Here is a 22,232-nt window from a genome sequence, read left to right as displayed (position 1 = left end):
ATAGGTTGGTCAGGGATAAAACTCAAAATCCATGATCTATAGAATCTCAGAGATGAAGGTTGTTAGAAAAAACTCCTGAATCTGTGGGGCCCCCAAACAATTCCGGGATAGAAGCCTACTGGGCTCCAGCTGCGCGGAACCAGATGTGAACCACACACACACACACTCTCTCTCTCTCATACTCGCAGCCTCTCCCGACCCCACTCCCAACCTAGAGACGTAGAGACACTAGGAGCTCTCGGCCTCCGCCCAAAACAAGCCCGGCTCAGAGTCAAACCGTCTTTATTTCTACAGCAACATTTGAAAATAGAGCGCGACCGCCTCATTTCCCAACTGGGGCAGCCCCTCCTGCCACTGGGGGCCATCACTGCCCGTCTCAAGAAGCTGCAGACGCGGGAGGAGGCGTGGTAGGATGGCTCTGTGGGCGGTGCCCGGGGCGGGGTCAGGCCGAGCCTGGGCGGGGCGGGCGGGTCGGGCAGGGCAGTGCATAAGACCCGGCTGCAGGGCAGGGCCCGGCGGGGAGAGGACGGGTATAGGGCAGGCTTTCCGTCCTGGGAAACGGGGCGATGGCGGGTCCGGGCGCACCCCTAAGAGGCCGGGAGGAACGCGAGAAGGCCCAGGGAACCCTTTGGGGAGGCGCCGCCCCTGAGATGTGGAACCAGGGAGATACCACCGCGCGGAATAGGGTTGATTAAGGCCTGGGCGGTACCACTAGAGAAGGGTGGGGTGAGGGGAGGCTGGATAGTACCAAGGACGGAGGGGAGGGGTGTGGCCAATAACTTATTTCTCTATATACAGAAGCAACGGCCGGGGGAAGGCTGGGTGCTGAAGGGACCGCAGGTGCTTAGTGTTCTTGGATCGCGGGTCTGCGGAGAGCGGGCCACTGAGTCTCTCTACCTTGGAGACCCTGCCCAACCCCTCTGCTGGCCCTGAACCTAGGGAAGAGAGGCCCTGCTGGAAGGAATAAATAAGGGGGAGAGCTGGAGCGGGCGGGCCCAGCCTCCAGGGCTCAGTCTAAGATGATAAAGGGAGAAGGTTACCCTGAGATTGAACAGAAAAGATAGGGGTCCTTGGAAGAGACAGGAGGGCAAGCAGCAGGCCCATGCGCAGGGCTGGGGTGGGGACAGTGCCGGTGGAGGCTCTGGCGAATGGCTGCCCCTTCAGGACTAGCCCACGAGGGAGTTTCTTCGGGAGAGGTCCATGGAGCTGGAGCTGAGGGTGCGGCTGTCAGAGAGGCCTGTGCCTCCAGGCTGTGGGCAGAGGGGCAGGTGGCTCAGCCTTTGCTGCTGCCAGGCTGTGCTTCCCTGGCCGCAAGGGGCCTGGTCAGCCAGAGCCCCCGGTGCCCTGACACCCCCACCCACCTCCACAGTCACTGTGCTTGCCGCTGGCCACTCAGGCAGCGCCCAGCTTTCCCTCACGCCTCCCCAGGGCCCAGCCAGGCCTGGGGTGAAGACAAGACCGGAAGTGTTGCGGGATGAACAGACAGGCTTGAGCAGCTTGGCAGGCACTCATGCAGGCCCGAGGCTGGGGCCTTAGCTGCCAGGTGCTGACCACTACCTACCCGTACCTGGACTGGCTCTTCCACGCTCTTGTTGAGGAAGTTGAGGGAACTGGCCCGCTTCATCCTGAGGGGAAAGGGCAGTCAGGATTTGCCCACAGAGGAACTCAGGGAGGACAGGGAAGGGTCGGTGAAAGGCAGGCTGATGCAGGGGCGGAATGGGGCTTGAGTGAGACAGAGTTCACCCTGGGTCCAGAGTTCAGCTGGGGTTGGTAGGTTGTTGGGTGGGTTCTTGAGAGACTCACCAGGGTGGAGGGCTTACCTGGGGTTTGGCGGCTCCTGGGGGCTACCCCCCTGCAGCTTCTTCACCAGCATCTCACTGCTGCGCCTCAGGGCATCCCGAAGCTTCCCGAAGGAGCCACTGCGCCGCAAGGAGCCGCTGCCATCCTGCAGGGAGGCCGACAGGTTCGTCTCTGCCTCACTGGCTACACAGCCCCCTGGGCCAGCCAGCTGCTGGACTCACCCCACTCCACTCGGCGGCAGGCCCTGCCTCCTCGAGGTCAGCCTCAGACCGAGCCCCTGCACCCCCGGGCGTGTCTCGGCTGCCACGGCGGTCTCCACGCCCACTGCCGCCATCCTTCAGGAGCTCCACCACCTTGGTCTGGCTTGCGGGGTCCAGGCCCTGAGCAGGGGCAGGGCATGTCAGGTGAGCAAGGGGCCCCAATTGGATCACACATCGGGCCACACGGGCCCTTGCCCACACCCCTTGTGTCTGTCGCCCTACCTGCTTGCGGCTGCGGCTGGCACAGTCCTCCAGCGTGTGCGCGGCTTCCAGCTTGCCCTGGCGCCGGTACAGGGCCCCCAAGCTGCGCAGGGTGGTGTTGACTGTGGGGCTGCGGAGGGGGAGCAGGGCGGTCTCTGACTCCGTGCACCCAGGAATCAGGGCCCACCCTGACACCCAGCCCCCACTGGCCCTGAGGAGCCTCCAACCAACCAAAACGGAACCCCTCTGGCGGGCAGGGCCCTGGTGGAGGTCTGTCTGGGTTCACCTCTATCTTGGGGGATCCCCTCAGGGCCCTAAGTGGGATGTTGCCCCCCAGGACTGAAAGCTGGGAACCCCGGGAGCGAGATCATCAGGTTTTCCCTGGAGGACAGAGCCTTTCTGGGACAGGTGGGCTGTGACCTGGGCCTGGAAAGATGAGCTGACAGAGACAAAGTGTGTGTTCCGAGGCTGAGCAGTATGGTGTGTGGAGCCTGGCCTTGGCACGCACCCATGATGCCGCCCCCCTCCTGCCTCTCTGTGCTCCTCACCTGTCTACTTTACAGGCCTTGTACCAGCTGCCATATTCCCCATAGGGGGTGCTGTCCCGGCGCTTATCCTGGGGGAGAGATACGTGGGAGGTGAGAGAAGGGCCCCCAGCATACTGCCCGCCTTGCCCTCTCTCCACAGATACCTGCCCCGGCCCTGCCCCATGGGGCTACCTTGCTCTCCTCCCGCTCCTCTGCGTGCATCCAGATGGGCTTGTTGTCCCCTGCCGAGGGAGAAGGACAGCCTCTCATGTAGGCCTCTCCTGGGTGGGCTGGACACAGGACTGGGGTTTTGGGGTTTTGGGTGGGGGCAGTCAGGGGCACTCAAGAAGAACCAGGGTTGGCCTTCGTTGGATGAACGAATGGACAAGAAACAGACCCCAAACATGACTGACCCTCTCCTGGAATAGAGGAATCTGGCCCAGGCCTGTGCTTGAGGAGCTTATGCCTGGGGGGTCTCGGTGAGCAGACCCTTGCAGACTTCAGGACCCTGGCCCGAGATGGTGCTAGGCCTGAGCAATGGGCTGGGTTGAAGGGGTCCGAGAGCAGGAAGTAATTGACTGTCAGGAGCCAGGAAGGTGGCTTCCCAGAGGGGAAGACATTTGGGCTGGGCCCTCCCACTGAGCATGTGTTGCCCAGTAGAGCAAGGGGTAGAAGCTCAAAGCTGAGGACACAGGTGTGCACAGGGAGGGCATTGCATGGATCCAGCCCCCTGGAGGCTGTGCCAGTGGGGGGGCGTGTGCTCACATGTGCACATACATGGCTGCGGACCAGCCAGACACCTGGCGCGAGGCCTGCCCAGCCGAGGTGTCTGCCGTGGATGCTGGTGGCTGAGCTGGCCTGCGCTGGGTGAGCCCCCGGCAGCCCTGCTCACCGCTGACAGAGCCGAACTCCTTCTCGTGAGCGCGGGTGAGGATCTCCTTGTACAGGGCCTCTGCATCCTGGTACTTGCCCTGCTTCAGGTAGCAGGAGGCCTGGAGGGGCAGGGCCCAGAGGTGAGCAAGATGGAAGGAATTGAGTCTTTTCCCCTCCTCCCCCCTCCTCCAGGCCCCCTCCGGCCCAGGACACCAGGTTGTTCTTGGTCTTGGCCACGTTGGGGTCGTCAGGCCCAAGGCGTGTGGCATAGATCTCCAGCGCGCGCCGGTAGTAGTATTCCACCTCCTCGGCTTTGCCCTGGTTCTGGCACAGTAGGGCCAGGTTGCTCAGCTGCTTGGCCACGTCTGGATGAAACTTGCCCAGGACCTAGCACCAGAGGAACCAGTGGCTGGGCTCGGGGCCAGCCTAGGGGCACCCCCAGCCCACCTGGCCGGCCCTGCGCTGCCTACTCCCACCTTCTCCCGGATCTCCAGCGCCCGCTTGCACAGGGGCTCAGCCTCCTTGTACTTGCCCCGCTTGCCATACAGGACTGCCAGGTTATTCAGTGTTGCAGCCACCTAGAGGAGGGGAGAACAGAGGCTCCGTGACCTGGGCCCTGCTGGGACCTGGGACCTACAGAGGGGCGGGGAGGAAGCCTCACTCACAGCTGGGTGGTCCTTGCCCAGAGTCTTCTCGCGGATGGCCAGGGCATCATTGAGCAGGTGGGCAGCCTCCTTGTACTTGTTCTGGTCCCTAGGGGCAGGTGCGAGCTGATGAATGGTATCCTCCAGCCCAAGGCCCTCCTCCCCAGATCCCTGGGGTCACTCCTTCTGCCTGTTCTGATGAGTGAGCACGATGGGGGTATGACCCAGGGCACTGAGAAACATGGTCAGCCCCTGCCCTCCGGCTTGGGGGGCTCTGGGCAGGAAGCACATGCAGTGCTGGGGTATGAGCCAGACACCCCCCATGCCCTGCCCTCACTGCCTCGTGCCCAGTGTTCCTTGTGGTCTATTCCCCAGGGCCTCTGCTCCTGCTGCTCTTTCTGCCAACAAAACTTCCAATCCCCTTACGTTTTGGGCAAACTCCACTTTCACCAGAGGCCCGCCTCAAGCCTTGGTGTTGGAGAGGCTGTGCCCAGCGCGCTTGTATGTTGCCCCCTCCCCAGTCTTGTCCAAGCCCATTTCCCGCACTAGACTGAGGCATGATGTGTAGCCCAGGCCCTGCTGTGGGCTCAGCCCTCTCTGGGGACAAGATCCTTCTGTCACCCAGCTTGCTGCCTAGTGGAGCCCGAGTCCTGGCCCACTGCAGGCACCAGTGCTTTGTCATCCCCAGGAAGAGTGCTCCCACAGGTGACCGTGGTCGGGGGGGTGCCTCACCGGTAGACCAGCGCCAGGATGTTCAGCATGGTGGCCACGTCCGGGTGGTCGTGGCCCGATGTCTTCTCCAGGTCCTCCAGGGCCTGCTTGCAGAGGGGCACGGCCACCTCATAACGGCCCTGGGAGGCGTACTGGATCACCAGGTTGTGCAGGGTGCGCAGCCGGGCCGGGATTTCATAGCCCCCGTGCTGGGCGGCCACATCGCCTCCTCCAGGGCTGGGGGCTGCAAAGCCAAGGAGGGGAGGCCAGATGTACCCCCTGAGCTGGGGGGCAGCTTTGACTGATCACACCCGTGGCCCTGGGCAAGTCACTGTCACCCTCTTTCACTTTCCGCATCTATAGAGAGGGTCCAGGCAAGCCACAGAAAGAGAGGGTGGAGGCCCAGCTCTGGTACTTCAAGCCATGTGGCCCAGAGCAAGCCGCCTCGCTCCCGAGAGGAGCGGCCGCCACCTCATCTGCAGAAGGGAGGCTCTGATTGGCACAGGAAACATGAGCAAGGCCAGCACTGGCCCGGGGCTCCAGCCTGGGGTTCAGTGCTGCGCGTGCGTCCTCCTTTAACCCTCGGGGGAGGCTCGGAGAAGAAAAGAAACTCTACCAGCGGTCACAGACCAAAGAGTGCAAGTCAGGGCTCGCACCCAGGCGGGGCGGCTCCAGGGCTCTGAATTGTGATGCCTGCTCCTCACGGAACTTGAGGGGATGAGAGAAGCAACAGGTAAAGCCAGCCTTTTAAGTGCTCATGCTGGGATGTTATGATCAGAAACGAGGCAGGGAAGCACCTGGCGGTCACTCAGTCAGACCTCGTTTCCTGTGACCTCTGGGTCCCAGGGACTGGTTCACCCAGTCTTCTTTTCCCACCCCCAAAGCCAGCCGCCCCTCTGCACCTGGGTTCTGCTCCTCCTCGCTGGGGAACAGGTCATCCAGAGAGTCTTTGGGGACATCCCCCTTGTCCTCCTGGGGAGGGAGACAGGATGAGCGTCAGGGAATGTGGGCAGCCCAGGGGTCAGCAGGCTGGGTGGGAACTGCGCTTGTTCCCTGGCACCTCCCCTGGTCCTGGACCTGCCCCCCACCCCCCGCAGTGGCCTTGCAATGGCCACACCGGGGCTTACGTTGGGGGGGGTGTCCTCATCCAACTTGCGGATCTGGCTCATGAACAGCAAGTGCTGCTTCTCCTCTTCGAGCTGGGCCACGGCCTGCTCGCTGCGCTGCAGCTTCTGCTGCGTCCCCGCCAGCTCCTCGCGCAGCCACTGGTTCTCCTGCACCAAGCGCCGCACCTGGGCCCGCAGTTTCTGCTTCTCTGACTCCACAGCCCCCAGATGGCTTGAGAGTGCCAAGATCACCTGTGGCAAACAGCCAGAATGGAGGTCAAAGCCCTATCCACCCGCCCCCACACCATGCCCAGCCTGGGCCTCCTGGGGCCCAGAAAAGAGCCAGGCCTGGAGGAGCTGCCAGCCTGAGGGTCCCAAGTTCTCTCATTGACAGAGTTTTGCCCCAGGGCCCCAAACAGACCACACACAGCCTGAGACCTGAACCCAGGAGGCTTGGGGATCCCCAGCTCCTTCCTTTTGCAGTAGGGACCCCTGGGCTCCCAGGCTGGCTCTGCTAGACTCTGAAAGAACCCATCATCCCCTTTCCTGGGGCCTCCAGCTAGCCCTCCGCATAGACGTCCAGTTGTTCTGATCATGAAGAGCGCTGACTGGGGTGCTGCCCGTTCTCCAAGCTGGCCGCTCTCTTCCTGTCTCTCTGAGGAGTTGTACTCAAGCCCTGTAGCCAGAGCCACTAAACCACTGCCCCTGGCCCAGGGCTAGCACTTTTCCAAAGATTCCTGAGAGATGGCTGAAAGGATACCAAGAGACCCCATCCTGACTTCTGCCCAGGGGCCACCTGCAGCTCCCAGGGAGAGGAGTATGTGTCCTAAACCCCTGGTTTTCTGGGGAACCAGAGAGGCAGGGAAGGGGATGCAGGGGCCTCAGCTCCCATCCCTCTTCCCCAACTCCCTGACTCCTTTCCTGAGCTTCCAGGCTCTTCCTGCCTTGAGGCCTTGCTAGGTGCTACCCTTTCTCCATTCCTCATGGTCAGAGTCATTTCTGCAGTGAAGCCTCTTCCCTCTTATGCTCTCGGCCCCAGGAAAGCAGGGTACCTCACCCACCCCCCCACACACCATTCTGTTGCCCACCTGTACCTGCCCTGGGAAGGTGCCCCGGTATGTTCATCTCTGTACCTAGCAGTCAACTGGCCAAGGAGTGAATGACCAACACATTGCCCTTCCAGAGGGCTGGGCAGTCTAGAACCATGTGCTTTCTAGTTGATGAGCAAACACCCAAGTGACACGTGTTTTCAAATTCCCTAAACAGCCTGGACATATATACAGCATATGGTGTGATCCTTCTTTTAAAAACAAGGAAACCAAGATAATACCACCTGCCCAGGGCTTACGGAGCCAGGCAGTGTCTCAGCCAGGATCTGAGTGGGCCAAGACTCTTTTCCCAAGAGTCTAACTCCTCGTGCACCCCAGTGCCTCCCAGATATCTCCATCTGCATGTCATCCTAGCAGCCCCAGCTCCTTAAGAGGACCCAAACAGAACTCCTGATCCATCACACTCTCTTCTCCTTTTTTTAAAAAACTTATTTATTTTTATATTTTTTATCTCTTGGCTGCTGCACACAGCGCGTGGGATCTTAGTTCCTCGACCAAAGATTGAACCCACGCCCCCTGCACTGAGAGTGCAGACTCTTAACCGCTGGAACACCAGGGAAGTCCCCTCCTCCTCTTAATTTGCTCAAACCACAGACCTTCTCCCTCTCCTTTAGTCCATCCCCAGGCCCTGCTCAACCTACCTCCAGAAAGTCTAGAACTCACCCCCTTCTTACTAGCTTCATGGCCACCCCTTTACTCCAAGTTGCCATTTCTCATTTGAATTCCAGTAGTGGCTTCCTAACACCTGCTACCTCCTTCTACCCTGACCCATCCTCATTCACTCTCCACGCCTCAGCCAGAGAGTTTTTTAAAGCCTAAGCCAGGCCGTGTGCTGTGACTGCTTAAACCCTCCAAAGGCTTCTTGACTTCCTAAGAATAAAACCCAGACTAATAAGGCCCCTGTCTTCTCCATAGACCTCTTCTGCCCCTCTCTTTCCTCATGAAGCTTCAGTCAGACAAGTCTTCTCTCAGTTCTCCCACCACGAGATCTTTTCTACCACAGGACCTTTGCACACACAATCTCTCATTCTCCTTTTTTGTTCTGTCACTCAGATCTTGATTTAAATGTCATTCCTTCAGAAGTGTAGCTTGACCAATAGATGAGACCTCCTGCCATACCTTTTTTTTGAGAACTCACCGTAACGTTGAATAAATATATGTGTTTCTGACTCTTCTCTTACTAGACTTGGCAGGGATCTTGTCTGTCTTGTTGGACCTGTATCCCTGGCACCTAACACATTTCCTGGCACACAGTAGGCACTTGATAACTTACCTGTTAACAAATGAATAAAAGAATAAATGAGGGGAGGGGTCCTTAAGGACTTCCTTTTTGTTTCCCTAGGCCATGCAGTCTCTGCTAGGTAGCAGAGAAGTCAGATAATCAGCCCTCCTGGGCTCAACCCATCCATTTTTTCAATAGATATCTACCAGATCCTACCATAAGGCTCCAAGGCACAGATTCTTCCTTCCATGCTGATTCTGTTACTACACTGCCAGGATTCCTCTGCAAGGCTCCATCCCTCCCGTGACCTCCCTCCTCAGCACCCCGGACCAGCCTACCTGGGCCTCGCCCAGCCCCAGCTCGATGGCCTCGAGGGAACGGCGCAGGAGGACACAGCGCTCCTGTGAGCCCGGCTCTGCCTCACTAGCTTCATGAGCGACCAGGGGAGCGAGAAGGGCACGATGCTCCCCGCGCAGGGTCTCTAGCCCTTGGATGACGGCCTTGGTGCCCAACACGATCTCATCCTGGCTCAGCTTCTCCTCCCGAGGAAGCACCATCGTGGCCATGGCTGTACCTCCTGTGAAGGCGAGAGGGCGGGCAGGGGGTGCCGGGCCTGGGGCCAAGCCGCTGTCCGCCCCGGATTAGGTAAACACCTAGGGCCCCCCGGACGCCTGGGTCCCCCGGGAGCCCGGTCCCCCAGATAGCAGCCCGCACCGTGCTCGCGCTCGGCCTACAGGGGGCGCGCTCTGCTCGTCTCGGCCCGGGAGACGCAATGCGGTGCGACCCGCGAGGCTGGACCCGGATTCGGCCCAGACCACTGGCTCAAGGCCGGCTTAGGCAACCCGGTCTCGGGGCTTCCCCGGAGGCTCCCTTAGAACAGGAGGCGCCAGAGGACGATCCTACTGGGATAGTGAGGGGTTTACTCCCGTGCGGAGACACCAGCCCCTCTCAGAGATCCGGTCCCAGCTCCCTCGGGCAGCGCCCCCTCCCCAACAGGCAGGCCGAGCCACAGAGCCCTCCTCCTGGGGAGGCCGACCCTGGGAAGACGCTCCCGCTAAGGAGCTGAGATCGCGGGGTTCCTCGTCCCCTCCCCCCCAGGCCGCGCCCACGACGACCCCTCCCCGTAGGCCAGCATGACATCCTGCGGACCCCTCCTCCCCTGAAAGCTCCCGACCCCGGTCATCCAGAACCGCGCCCCCTCCCCGCGGGCCGGCCTGGTCCTCTCACGAGCCGCGCCCCAGACAACCCCTCCCCTAAGGCCGACCCCGAGCTCCCTTCCCCCAGCCCGATCGGCCCGCGCGGACCTCAGTCTCCCGCTCAGGCCCGCCTCGCGCTCCGGCTCAGGCTCCGGCTCCGGCTCCGGTGCCGCTTCACCCGGACCAGCCGCCGTGAGCTGGTCCCGCCGCCTCCATCCCGCCGGCCTTCCCAGCAGTCCCTGCGCTGCCTTAAAGGTGAAGCCGGCACCTTGGCGGCGTCGGAGGGGGCGAAACACTCCTTTAGGCCGGCAGGCTGCCTTAAAGGAGCACGCCTGCGGGGCCCACTCCAGGCCAGGGGGAGGGGCAGGGGGCGTAGCTGTTGGCGACGGGGCGTGGTCACCGAGGCGTGGGGCGTGGGCTAGACCCGCTAGTGTCCCCGCTGCCGCCGCCGCCGCCGACGCCACCTCCCAAGCTCCTGCGGCCTCGTAGTCCTCCGTTGTAACCAGCCCCGAGACCGCGGGAGTGTGGACTGGCTGGGGAGGATGTGTACCTGAACGTACCTTATTCGGCGGCCAGAGAGGACGGCGGGAGAAACTGAGGCCCGGAGGCCCAGGGAGAAGTCTCGGCCTCCTCAGAGTCCAGATCGGGACATTTGACATTTATTGGCATGGAATGAGGCGGAGTGCCACTTTCTGAGCGCTTACTGAGTGCCGCGCGCTTGGATGCCTTAAGTGCATTTAACGCTTACAAAGACCGAATAAAGTGGGCACTGCTATTATCCCAGTGTCACAGGTTAATAACCCTACACTCATTTGTCTCTAATCGGTGGTTATGCCCCACCCAATTCCTTTGGAGCTTTCCTTGTCCCATGAGGTGGTTCCCGGCATCTTAGGGCTGCTTCTTGGGAGGAAGGAACAGAGGCTTCCGGCCATGAAACAGAAAAAGGTGACAAGGGGCAGCCGGGCATTGGCAGAAACACTCTTGACCCTGTGGGTGAGCACCACCACGAATGCTGTGGACTGGACGATCAGGACAAGGTGATGTCATTCAGGGCTCAGGTGCGATGTCATCTCAGAGAGCCCTCCCCTGATTCCCCGCACCCTTATGTAGAGCAGCCCTCCAGCCCATCTCATGCACCCATCAGGCAAGATCTGCATGTCTTGTTCATTCCCAGAGAAACTCCTGGCCGCCACATGGCAACACTCAGTGAATGTTAGTTTTTAAGAAGGGCGCACCTGTTGGCCCAGGTTTAGGCCTGGCACTCTGCAGCCCTGCGTTGCTGGCCACCCTGGCCTTGCCTCCACTGCTTTTAGGTCGCCATCTCTAGAAGAGTTCCCTCTGAGAGACAGTACCTGCCCAGCAACGCCTGGCACTGGTACCCAGGCATCTAGGGTGTTCCTCTTGAGTGGGGGGCGCTCAGACTCTACCAGGTTCAGTGTCCTGATGGATAAACCCTGTGAGCATCATCTCTGGCAGATGTCCTGATGCCTCCCAGCTTAAGTATGTTCGGTGGCAGGAAGGTCAGTACAGTCTGCAGTGAGCTCTAAAGGTCAGCAAGGTTTTCCTTCCACAGTCACTGTGGACACTGCTGCCCACACCAAACTGAAGCTCTGCCCAAAGGAAGGACAGCTGCTCCCTTTTGCCAAAAAGATGTTCCGGTGCCTGGCCAGACAATCCAGGACCCTTCACCCTCTCCTCCCCCCTCTCCCCTCTGGATTTCTCTTTTTCTGGATGTGGCTTAGCATGTCCATCCAGACACTGCTCAGAATATGGGACTCAGTCCAGGGCGTAGGCATCCAGACCGGGAGGGAGATGTGAAGAGAGCAGAGGGCCAGTCCACTCCCAAGGAGCGCACCACCTGTCCACCGTGAAGCTGAAAGTCAGGCTGGCTTCGACAGCCGCTGGACCGTGTCTGTTCAGGGTGAGCTCGTCAATTAAAACCCTAGATTGCACGCATCCTGGTTTTAGCCAGCCAGATTCTTCTCCCCCATCCTGTGCTTCAGTGAGTGATTTCCCCCCAGAGATTTTTAAAGGGAATTGATACATTCAGATGATGTGACATTCGAAAGGCAGGTACAAGATGCAATGAAACGTGACTCTCTCTCACTGACCACCCGCAAGTCTTGCAGGTCCCCTCCCCAGGAGCACCCGCTGTTATGTTTCTTGTGTCCATTGATTGCGTGGTTTGCCTCAGTGCAGAGCTTGTGTTTATCCTTGTGGGTTTCGTAGGGTCAGTTTTCCTCCAGGGCCCTGCAGGTTGGTGTCTTTTGCATTCAGAGTCTTTAGCCAGCACTTAGACCCTACCTCCCGGGGTCGCACTGGCTGTGGTGTGACAAGCCTGCCTCTCTGCAGAGAGACTCCCATCAGACCATGGCTGTACTCCCAGCTGGCTGGCAAATTCACAGGGAGGAAATGGGATCCAGAGCCCAGGGCAACTTTGCTGTTCTTATCAAGGCTTTGTTGTTGATGTTCAGTCGCCCATTCGTGTCCATCTCTTTACAACCCCATGGACTGCAGCACGGCAGGCTTCCCTGTCCTTCACTACCTCCTGGAGTTTGCTCAAACTCATGTCCACTGAGTCAATGATACCATCCAACCATCTCATCCTCTGCTGCCCTCTTCTCCTCCTGCCCTCAGTCTTTCCCAACATCAGCGTCTTTTCCAGTGAGTCAGCTTTTCACATCAGGTGGCCAAAGTATTGGAACTTCAGCTTCAGCATCAGTCCTCCCAATGAATATTCCGGATTCATTTCCTTTAGGATTGACTGGTTTGATCTCCTTGCTGTCCACGAGACTCTCAGGGGTCTTAACAAGGCTGGGTTTCAGTAACTCTTGGGAGGGAACTTTGTTCCAGAAGTTCCTTCTAGAGACTGAGATTCAGTGGTGCCAGGGCTGGTCATGAATATCTCTTATTATTATGAAACTTCAGCAGTGCCCATGACATGCACCCTGGGCTGAAAGGCACTCCTTATACATCTTTGTTTTACAGATAAGGAAAGTGAGGCCCTGAGAGGGGACAGCAGCTGCACCAGCTGACCACTGTGCCCTTTTCTAATCCAGAGTCTGGTCATTTTGTCCCAGTGTGTAAAGGAGACTGACCCAACACTGTAGGGGTCAAGAGAACCAAGGTCACATTGCCTGTTCATAGACACATGAAGCACAGCCTCATACACCTTCAACACACAGCCTCAGGACTTCCCTGGTGGTCCAGTGGCTAAGACTCTGGCCTCGCAATACAGGGGGCCCAGGTTCGATCCCTGGTCAGAGAACTAGATCTCACATGGAGCAACTAAGAGGTCACAAGTGAAAGTGAAAGTTGCTCAGTTGTGTCCGCCTCTTTGCAACCCCATGGACTGTACAGTCCATGGAATGCTCCAGGCCAGAATACTGGAGTGGGTAGCCATTTTCTTCTCCAGAGGATCTTCCCAACCCAGGGATCAAACCCAGGTCTTCTACATTGCAGGCAGATTCTTTACCAGCTGAGCCACAAGGGAAGCCCAACAATACTGGAGTGGGTAGCCTATCCCTTCTCCAGCGGATCTTCCTGACCCGGGAATTGAACTGGGGTTTCCTGCGTTGCAGGCGGATTCTTCACAGACTGAGCTACTGGGAAGCCCTAGGAGGTCACACGCCGCCACTAAGGATCAAGTATGCTGCCAAACGCTTCCCAGGCGGCGCTAGTGGCAAAGAACCGGCCTGTTAATGCAGGAGACCTAAGAGACTCAGGTTCGATCCCTGGATAGGGAAGACCCCCTGGAGAAGGGCATGGCAGCCCGCTCCAGTATTCTTGCCTGAAGAATCCCATGGACAGAGGAGCCTAGTGGCCTATAGTCCACGAGGTCGCAGAGAGTCAGACGTGACTGAAGCGACTTAGCACAGCACAGCACATGCTGCCAAATAAATCATTGTTAGGAAAAAAATATAGCCTCAGGCAGGTTCACCCAGAGGCACTGAAGGCCTGTGTGCCACACGTACACCTCCGCGTGTGTGGGTTTACAGGCCCGGGGACCTGCATACCAAATGTAGCCAGGGGCACACACGCCGGGCTTTCTTTGCTTGTGCTTTCTCTCCGGCTCATGACAGAGCACGTTCCTTTTATCACCTAAACAGAGAGAGCATTTTTCAGTCCCCCTTTATGGCTTGTGCTGGGTTCTTGGCTCCAGCCTTTCTGCTACCTCTCTGCAGGCTCCCAGGGTTTCTTTGAGGCTCTCTTTAGGCATCTGGCCCTGCTCCTCCCTGTGCGCCCTACAGAGGAAGGCCTGGGCCTTCCCCGCCGGGTTCCCAGGCTCTTATCTTGCTTTTGGTTCATAACCTTGCATGTGTTCAATCTCTTTAGTCACTTGGCTTTGATCTGGTCTCTGGGGATTATACTGTGCGTCTCCCAAGGGAAGGGACTGTTACTTCCCCACTCCCCCCCCCTGCAGCTGCTGGTCTGGTGCCAGGCTGCTGATGGGTGCTCTGTTGATGGAAAAGAAAGGAAGGCGTCCATGCCTGATGGTGATTCAGCTCCTTATGCCATTTCCACAGAGCTCATCTGGGGAAGTTGTTCTTGCTACTTTTAAGATTGTTTTCTCCCTGAAAATCACTCCCACTGCTCCCACCCCTTCCCCTTGGATCCTTGGAAGCATTCATCCCACTGAAATCTGCTTTCTTAAGTTAATCTTCTTCCGTTGGCTAGCTTCATGCCTTTTCTTTGAAGTGGTGGTCGGGGCGGGAGGGGGTACATTTTTCCCAAGCATATCATCCCCCTTGGAACATCAGCATATTGGGACTTCCCAGACAGTTCAGTGGTTAGGACTCCACACTCCCAGTGTAGGGGGCACGGGTTCGATCCACGGTCGGGGAACTAGATCCCGCAAGCCATGCATCAGGACAAAAACTAACAAAAACAGCTAAGCCCACGCACCACGACTGAGCCCGAGCTCTGGAGCCCGTGATCCACAACAGAAGTGACCGCAGTAAGAAGTCCTCCCACCGCAACAATGAGCAGCCTCTACTCACGGCAACTAGAGCAAAGCCCAAGCAGCAACAAAGGCTCAGTACAGCCAAAAATAAATGAAAAAAAAATCAGCCACCGGTTCACATCGTAAGTGCTCAAGATTGGAGCTTTCTTAAAGGCCATGTCTCACGCACGCCCCCCACTCCATGACAGGCAGCTCATCACTTTCCGAGGGGCCGGTTTCACCTTGGATGCCTCTGGTTGCCAGGTTTTCTGCCACTGAGCTGTGAATCAGCTCTGCTCAGAGCCCCCTTGAGGCTCTTGACTTCTGTCCTGGCAGCCACTGGGCACATCGGCACACACTCTTCCTTGTGGCCTCCCAGACAGACCCGAAGTGTCCCGGTCCTGCTCAGCGGGAGGGCACACAAGCTTTGGGGGCAGACTTAGCTGCATTCAGAGCCCCCCATTTTCCATTTGCTGGCTGGGGAACCCTAGGCACGTACTGCAACTTCATCTGTTTCCTTGTCTGTAAAATGAGGTTCCTGATACTGACCTTGCTGAGTCCTCAAGAGAGTGGAATAAAATAGTAAAGACTGTAACATTATGCTCGTACACAGTAGACGCTATTGGGACTTCACAGGTGGCACTAATGATAAAGAACTCACCTGCCAATGCAGGAGGCGTAAGAGATGCAGGTTCGATTCCTGGGTCAGGAAGATCCCCTGGAGGAGGGCATGGCAACCCACTCCAGTATTCTTGCCTGGAGAATCCCCGTGGACAGAGGAGCCTGGTGGGCTACAGTCCACAAGGTCTCAAAGAGTCGAACACGACTGAAGCAACTTGGCACACACGCAATGGGTGGTATTACTATTAAATCTTATCATTAAAAAAAAATAAATATTATCATTAGTGCCACCAAGCTTACTATTGGACAGGTCCTGTGCTAGTGAATGGAGAGTGGGGAGAATAAAATAGGGAATATAGGGCAGTCTCTGGTTATAGCGTTGTTGGAGCGGAGACATTCAGAATGAAAGCAAGCAGCAAATGAGGCAGCAATAGAAAGGAGAGCCTGAAGATAGCAAGCACTATGATGTCTGGTGCTGGCAGTTGGTCCCCTGCATGGTCAGGACCGAGGGAGCTCAGCCTGGTTGGGAGCAATCTCCCCCTCTCCCTAGAGTCAGCTCTTCCACATGCCAAGGATGCTCAAATTTCCATCCAGCCCAGAGAAGCACCCTGTAGACCTACATACTCAATTCCACCTCTGACTAGCACACACCCACCTTGCCCTAAACCGACCATCTCCCACCCAAATCTCCTCCAGAGATGTTTTACCATCCACCTGTTCACCCCGCAGATGGCCAGTCCCCATCCTCAACTGTCTCCTTTGACCCTGTATCCTTTTCTTTTTTTTTTTTTTAATATATATATATATTTGGCTGTGTCGGGTCTCAGCTGGGGCAGGTGGGATCTTGGGATAGAACCTGGGCCCCCTGCCTTGGAAACATGAAGTCTTAGCCACTGGACCACCAGGGAAGTCCCTCAACCCTGTTCTCTAACCAGCCACCTACATTTCTTGATTCTGCCTCTTTTTTTTTTTTTTTAAATTATTTATTTCTGGCTGTGCTGGGTCTTGGTTTCTGCATGGGCTTTTCTCTAGATGCAGAGCACAGACAGGCTCTTGAGCACCCAGGCGTCAGCAGCTGTGGCACGTGGTCTCATTAGCTTTGGATCCCAGGCACTGGCTCAACAGTTGTGGCACACAGGCTCAGTTGCTCTGCGGCATGTGGGATCTTCCTGGACCAGGGATTGAACCCATGTCTCCTGCATTAGCAGGTGGATTCTTTACCATTCAGCCACCAGGGAAGCCCTGATTCTGCCTCTTAACTATACAGGACTTAAGTTTCCTTTCTCTGCCACCTCTTCTTCCTGATCTTGGTCTATGTCATCATCATCTTTTCTAAATCGCTGCCTTTCTCTGTGAACTCCACTGGTCTTTATTCTTATTTCCTCCAACATGTAGCAAGGTGATCTTCCTAAATTAGATCATCTTGCTTTTCTGCCTAAAACTGTTTGTGAGACTGCTGCTGACCTCGGGATGAAATGCATCGTCCTTGCTCTGGCTCAGAGTAGTAACAGTCACAGCTAGGAGGCTCCTCAGCGCTGTGGCCACTTCCTTTCTCTTCCGCCCCATCGCTCCCCACTGCTTTCAGCCCCACTAAACCACGTGTGCTTCTCGAATAGGCAGGACTGTGTCTTATCTCTAGTCTTGCTATTTCCTGTCCCAGGACATCCGTCGTGTTGGGTGTCAGTTTCTTTGAGACATCTTCTTGGACATCCCTTCCCAGGCTGGCTCCGCTGCCCCTCCTTCGTCCTCCCAGGCAACCCTTCATGCTGTGTGGCTGTTGTCTATTTGTCTGTCTCCCCTATGAGGATCAGAGTTTCCATGTAGGTAAAGACCCGGCCCTAGATTTGTCCATGTGTCATCGTGCCTAGGACAGGAACTGGCCCATGGCAGGAACTTAATCCATGTGGGATGGATGGAGGCTTGGGAAGTTGGGATCTGAGCAGGCCCTTGAGAGATGGTATGGAGTCCCATGACCTGGGTCAGAAATCCAGCTCCTTCTCAGCCACTCTGAGTGTGTTGGACAAGCAACTTACCCATCCCGCTTTCCTTCATCTGGCCTTTGAGTGTTTGCGAGAGACTAACTGGGGTTTGGAGCAGGGTGGTTGGGAAGACCTCTCTGAGGAAGTGGTGTGCAGGCTACAGCTGAAGGGGAAAATGGGAACTTCCCTGGTGGTCCAGTAGTTAAGAATCCGCCTTCCAATGCAGGGGATGCGGGTTCAAACCCTAGCTGGGGAACTAAAATCCCACAAGCTGGAGCTAGGGCGCCTGTGTGCTACAGCAGGAGACGCCCAAGTGCCGCAACAAAGAAGAGCTTGCACGCAGCAGCTACGAATAAATAAAAGGAAAGGGGATGTTCTCTCTGTGGGGCAGGGAGAGCGTGTAAGGTGCAGAGAGTGACATGTCTGGGCTCTTGTGCAGGGAGGAGGCATCTGATCACTGAAAGATCAGGTGTGGCCCGAGTGTGGTGAGCTCTGGGGTGGTGCTGGGGGGCGTGAAGCAACTGAAAGTGAAGTTGGAGCAGTACGGGTGGGGAGATGGGGCAGGCTGATGGACTGCGGGTTGGGTGAATACAAAGGTATTAGGAAGCTGCTGAAGGACTCTAGCCAGGGAGTAGGGCAGCTGGGAGGCAGAATGGACCAGAGTCCCTAGGATGACACAGGATGACTCGTGGGTTTCTGGCTTGAGTAATAGGATGGATGCTAGTGTCATTTACTCAGTCTAGGGAGGAGCCAGGGAAATCAAGTTTCTTGATTTTGGCCATATTAAGTTTGAGACGTCTGGGTATATTCGAGTCAAGTAAATGATCAAAAATGAGAGTCGAGCATGTTGGGAGGTGCGGCTCTCTGTTGTTTGGCATCCTTCTCGGTAAAAAGGAAAGTGAAAGAGAAAATCACTCAGTTGTGTCCGATTCTTTGCAACCCCATGAACGATAGAGTCCATGGAATTCTCCAGGCCAGAATACTGGAGTGGGTAGCCTTTCCCTTCTCCAGGGGATCTTCCCAACCCAGGGATTGAACCCAGGTCTCCTGTATTGCATTCGTTACCAACTGAGCCACAAGAGAAGTCCAGGGAGGTGCTATTCTAGGCTTCCGAGGCAGCCAAGACTAGAGGGAGCAAGTCACATGACCAGGGGCAGGCGCAGGAAGGGCAGGGGGGATGGCTCATGCAAAGGCCCTGTGGCAGGGTGTGCCCAGTGTGTCTGAGGAGTATAGAGGAGGCCCTGAGCAAGGGGGAGAGTGACCAGAGGTGAGCAGCCCCCCAGAGGTCAGCACTGCAGGGCCCTGGAGGTTGTGTGGAAGGGTTTGGATTATATTCTGGGTGAGATGGGAAGCCATTGGACAGTTTGGATAAGTAATTTAACGCGTTCTAATTAACATTTTAAAAGGCTTCCTCCGGCTATTGTGTAGAGAATAGGCTACAGGAAGAGTGGGTGGAAGCGGAGGTAATTAGGAAGCTATTACAATATCCAGAGAGAGCAGTGAAAGCGGCAGGAGCTGCAGGGTTCTGGTCTGACGGGAAGGCCTATAGGATTTGCCATGGGGGTGGGTGCTGGGTGTGAGAGAGGGGACTCAGGGATGATGCCAAAGATTTAGCAACTGCGGAGTTAGGGCCTCCCAGGTAGCGCTAGTGGTAAAGAACCCACCTGCCAATGCAGGAGACGTAAGAGACTTGGGTTCGATCTCTGGGTCAGGAAGATCCCCTGGAGGAGGAAATGGCAGCCCAGTCCAGGATTCTTGCCTAGAGAATTCCATGGACAGAGAGGAGTCTGGCAGGCTCTGGTCCATGGGGTTGCAGAGTTGGACATGACTGAGCAACTAACACTTTCACGACCTGGTGGGCTACAATCCATGGGATAGCAAAGAGTTGGACACGACTGAAGTGACTTAGCACGCATGAACGCTCAGCTGCTGAGTCAGGGGGATGTCTGCACACCCGGAGAATTTCCCAAGGCCAGGAAGACGAGGAGGAAACAAAGGAGGCCCAGAATGAGGAATTAAAGAAGCAGGGGTAGGGTGGGGTGGGGAGAACACCGAGTGCCATTCAGGGCCAAGTGGCCAAGGACATCAGTGACCTTCGCAAGGGAACGCCTGATGGGGTAGTGAGGAGGAGGCCAGAAGCCCCCACCTTTTGAAGACTTTCGCTGTTGGGAGAGCGGAGAGGTTTTAGAACCAAGGAGCTATTACTGCCTGTGTACATGGGACGTGCCAGATCTGGTGTGGGGGTGCACCAATGATGCAGGGGCAGCGGGCGGGAGGAAGCCCGAGAAGGTGGGAGGGACCTGGGGCAGGGCCAAGGGGTCCCCCGGGCCGGAGTAAGACTGGGAGTCAAGTCAGCAGGGAGTTCCCACTCCGGTCTCCATCATCTGCTTCCCCGACTCGGCCTGAGCTGGGGCATGCTCGTCCTGCTCGGGCCTCCCACCAGCTCCCAGGCCCCCAGGCCCTTGCCCTGAGGAGCCTCTGGGGGGCTCTGCCCGCTTCTCTAGCCCACCTCAGCCTCCCTCTCCGGGCGTTGTGTCTCACTGGCTAGCTTGTACCCTTCATCAAAGAACTGCAGTGCAGACTGCGTTTCTGGAACACCATCTGGTACCCGACTGGACTCTGCCCCTCGGGAGGCGGGCATTCGTTCCATCTTCCAGGCCCTGAGAGCCTGGGTGGCCATGTCACTGGGTCCCAGAACCTCCATTAGGTGACTGGCCACGAGGCTTGGGGAGCTGGGGACGGCCTGAGCACCTGGCCGTCCACTTTTCCAGAGCTGTGTCCTGCAATGGTGAGGGGGCACACAAGCCCCCATTACTGGGCACTTATTTGGTGAAGGAGGCTTGGTGTGCAGGCCTGTGTCCTGGGAGCACGTGAAGAGCCGGGTGTCCCAGGAGCGGGAATCTGTCACCTCCAGGGTTAAGGGCAGGCAGGAAAGCGAACTGATGGTGGACCTGAGCTCACCCCCTCCCCCCAGGCCTGAGGCTTCACCAACTTCCAGAAAATACAGCCCAGCGGGGGAGAAGCCGAGTTCTCATCTCATGTTGGAAGAGTGCAGATGACATGTCACTGCCTTGGGAGGTGGGATTTGGGGATGGGGGTCCCTGAGAAAAATGGGGTTTCGGTGTGGGAACGGCGTGACTTCTATTCCTGACCTCAGTTTGCCTCGTGGGGCAACACACCTTCACACTGTTTCTAGAATCAAGTAAATGGGAATAGGCTTCTTTCCAACCAGTTCCCAGTCGATTTTGTTGTTTTTTCTTTTGGCCACAGCACGTGCCATGTGAGATCTTAGTTCCCTGCACTGGAAGCACAAATTCGGAACCGTGGGCTCTCAGGCAATTCCCTCCCAGGCGACTTTTAATATTTATTCGGCTGTACCAGGTCTTAGTTGTGGCCTGTGGAGCCTAGTCAGGATCGAACCCAGGCCCCCTGCATTGGGAGTGCGCAGTCTCAGCCAGTGGACCACCAGGGAAGTCCCCCTCCCAGCTGATTGTGAGTGTAGTTAGTGGCCACACTGTGCGGCGGTGACGAGCGAGGCTGGACAGATTCCGTGTCACAATGAGGCGCGGAGGCCCAAGGATTGCTCGTTGGTAAGAAATCACCAGTTTATTGAATGAAAAACCCAACATCCTCTCAGTCCCTCCCACCCTGCCCCTCTCTCCGGCCAGTGAGCAGCACAGCCCTGGAGACGCTCTGGACGGCAGGGCTGCGCTGGGGGAAGGGCTGGAGGAGTCTGGGGGAGGTATGGAGAATGAGAAAAACACTTTCCAAAATGAAGTTCTGTGCAAAAACTTCTAGAAGGGGTGAGAGGGCCACGAAGCTCTGGAGGCGAGCCACTGGCAGGCTGTGGCCGGAGCTCTGGCCCATGTGCCTCAGGTCTCCAGGAAGGCCAAGGCCGATGGTGGGGGCTGAGGAGGGGCACAGGCGCCCGAGGCCACAGAGGGGGAGGCCTGGCTGGGAGGAAGGGGCCTGCCCAGGCCAGGGGCCCAGGTGAAAAGGGGAGGATAGCGCAGGGAAAGAAGACCGGCGGACACAGGGTGCAGGGAGTGGAAGGGACTGGGCCGCAGACGTGTTGGCAGGGTCTGCCTCCCACCTCTCCGGGTCCGGAGGCAGGGCTGGGGAGGAAAGTCCTCAACAGGGGGAGAGCCAAGGACGGGGACCAGCCCCCAGGCGAGTCACACTAAACCACTGAGAGACTGGTGGTGCAGAGAACCAAAGAACTGCTCAGGGACACATGTGACACCTCCAGGGGACCCGGCGTGGGGGACCCATGCATGGGTGAGACCACGAAGGCTCCTGCACCCCAGAGACCCACGCATCACAGCAGCAACTCTGTCTTGGGGTGGCCTTGTCACTCCCACAGCAGTGGGAAGTGGCCTTGGTGCTGGGTGTCCCCAGGGGGAGGCTGGCGATGTGGTGTCTGGCAGCTGAGCTTTAGAAGATGATATCCTGGGGGTGGCAGGAGGAGGCTGGAATGCCGGCCGTGGGCCAGGACCCCAGGTTTCCTAATTCCAGGAAGAGAACTGGTGCCATGTGGAGAAAGAGGCTGAAGTCAGGTGAGGTGAGGGGAGGCCTGGAGGCCCAGAGGACCGGGGTGGGCGCCGAAAGGCACAGTCAACATGCCTCGGGCCAGGAGCCAAGAGGGAGGGAAAGGAGGGAGAGAGGAGGGGCTGCCCAGGACTGGGGAACGGTGGCCCCGGTGGGTGGCAGTGTCCTGCAAGACCGGGCCAGGGAGATGCAGGCCCTGGGGCCAGGAAGGGGGACACTGGGCCCGGGGCCTGCTGGCCTCCCCTGGCCCGCAGGCGGTGAGGCTGGTGGCAGTGCCAGGAGGGGGCGTGGCTGGGAGACGGTGCCCTCAGGTGGCCTTGCTGCCACTGAACAGTCCCACTGGAAAGTGCTTGACGTGGGTGGGCCACTGGGCTGCCAGCTGGAAGAACTTGATGTCGCTCCACTCGACCCCGTCGATGGACACTGGGGGTGACAGGGAAGGCGTGGGGATGACCAGGGCTGCCGGGGAGGGCCGCGGCCTTCCTGCCACCCC

The 22,232-nt window shown here is 57.7% G+C and overlaps 2 protein-coding genes and 1 long non-coding RNA gene across 8 annotated transcripts in view; 1 reads left to right on the top strand and 2 right to left on the bottom strand.

Moving 5' to 3' along the window:
• Positions 1 to 265: 265 nt before the first annotated feature.
• KLC2 (kinesin light chain 2) lies at positions 266 to 10,004 on the bottom strand. 6 transcript variants are annotated; one of them, XR_011251742.1, is made up of 16 exons: positions 9,758 to 10,004; positions 8,792 to 9,080; positions 6,144 to 6,374; positions 5,919 to 5,988; positions 5,038 to 5,260; positions 4,327 to 4,414; positions 4,138 to 4,239; positions 3,875 to 4,048; positions 3,554 to 3,780; positions 2,981 to 3,030; positions 2,810 to 2,877; positions 2,283 to 2,391; positions 2,022 to 2,180; positions 1,821 to 1,945; positions 1,568 to 1,625; positions 266 to 1,250 (listed from the first exon to the last, which is right to left on the bottom strand). XR_011251742.1 is itself a non-coding variant. In XM_069565626.1 (16 exons), the coding sequence occupies exons 2-16, from the start codon at positions 9,017 to 9,019 to the stop codon at positions 1,167 to 1,169; spliced, it is 1,875 nt and encodes a 624-aa protein (XP_069421727.1). In that variant the 5' UTR covers positions 9,020 to 9,080; positions 9,758 to 9,998; the 3' UTR covers positions 266 to 1,166. The 6 variants fall into 6 exon arrangements, 4 of the variants coding, with proteins under 4 accessions (XP_069421727.1, XP_069421728.1, XP_069421729.1 ...); XR_011251743.1 differs by having other exon boundaries at positions 3,566 to 3,780; XM_069565626.1 differs by having other exon boundaries at positions 1,562 to 1,625; positions 3,681 to 3,780; positions 9,758 to 9,998.
• On the top strand, positions 1,892 to 10,427 carry LOC138426781 (uncharacterized). Its single transcript, XR_011251744.1, has 2 exons — positions 1,892 to 2,204; positions 8,652 to 10,427. It is a non-coding gene; the product is annotated as an uncharacterized lncRNA (long non-coding RNA).
• A 10,344-nt stretch (positions 10,428 to 20,771) lies between these two features.
• Positions 20,772 to 22,232, bottom strand: part of PACS1 (phosphofurin acidic cluster sorting protein 1) — a 144,102-nt gene continuing 142,641 nt past the window's right edge. The window contains exon 24 of the mRNA XM_069566317.1: positions 20,772 to 22,162. Within this exon, the coding sequence (XP_069422418.1) occupies positions 22,047 to 22,162 (116 nt within the window). The 3' untranslated portion in view covers positions 20,772 to 22,046. The remainder of the gene's footprint in view (positions 22,163 to 22,232) is intronic.

This window comes from Ovis canadensis, chromosome 21, assembly GCF_042477335.2.
Source record: "Ovis canadensis isolate MfBH-ARS-UI-01 breed Bighorn chromosome 21, ARS-UI_OviCan_v2, whole genome shotgun sequence".
In the NCBI taxonomy this organism is placed as follows: Eukaryota; Metazoa; Chordata; class Mammalia; order Artiodactyla; family Bovidae; genus Ovis; species Ovis canadensis.
This window is presented reverse-complemented; position numbering and strand designations above follow the sequence as displayed.

Coding starts and splice junctions, on each gene's coding strand:
- KLC2 (XM_069565626.1), bottom strand. CDS start 9,019: ATGGCCACGATGGTGCTTCCTCGGGAGGAGAAGCTGAGCCAGGATGAG. Junction 2,392..2,809: donor AAGGCCTGTAAAGTAGACAG/GTGAGGAGCACA, acceptor CCCCCTCCGCAG/CCCCACAGTCAACACCACCC. Junction 2,181..2,282: donor CCAGCCGCAGCCGCAAGCAG/GTAGGGCGACAG, acceptor GCCCCTGCTCAG/GGCCTGGACCCCGCAAGCCA.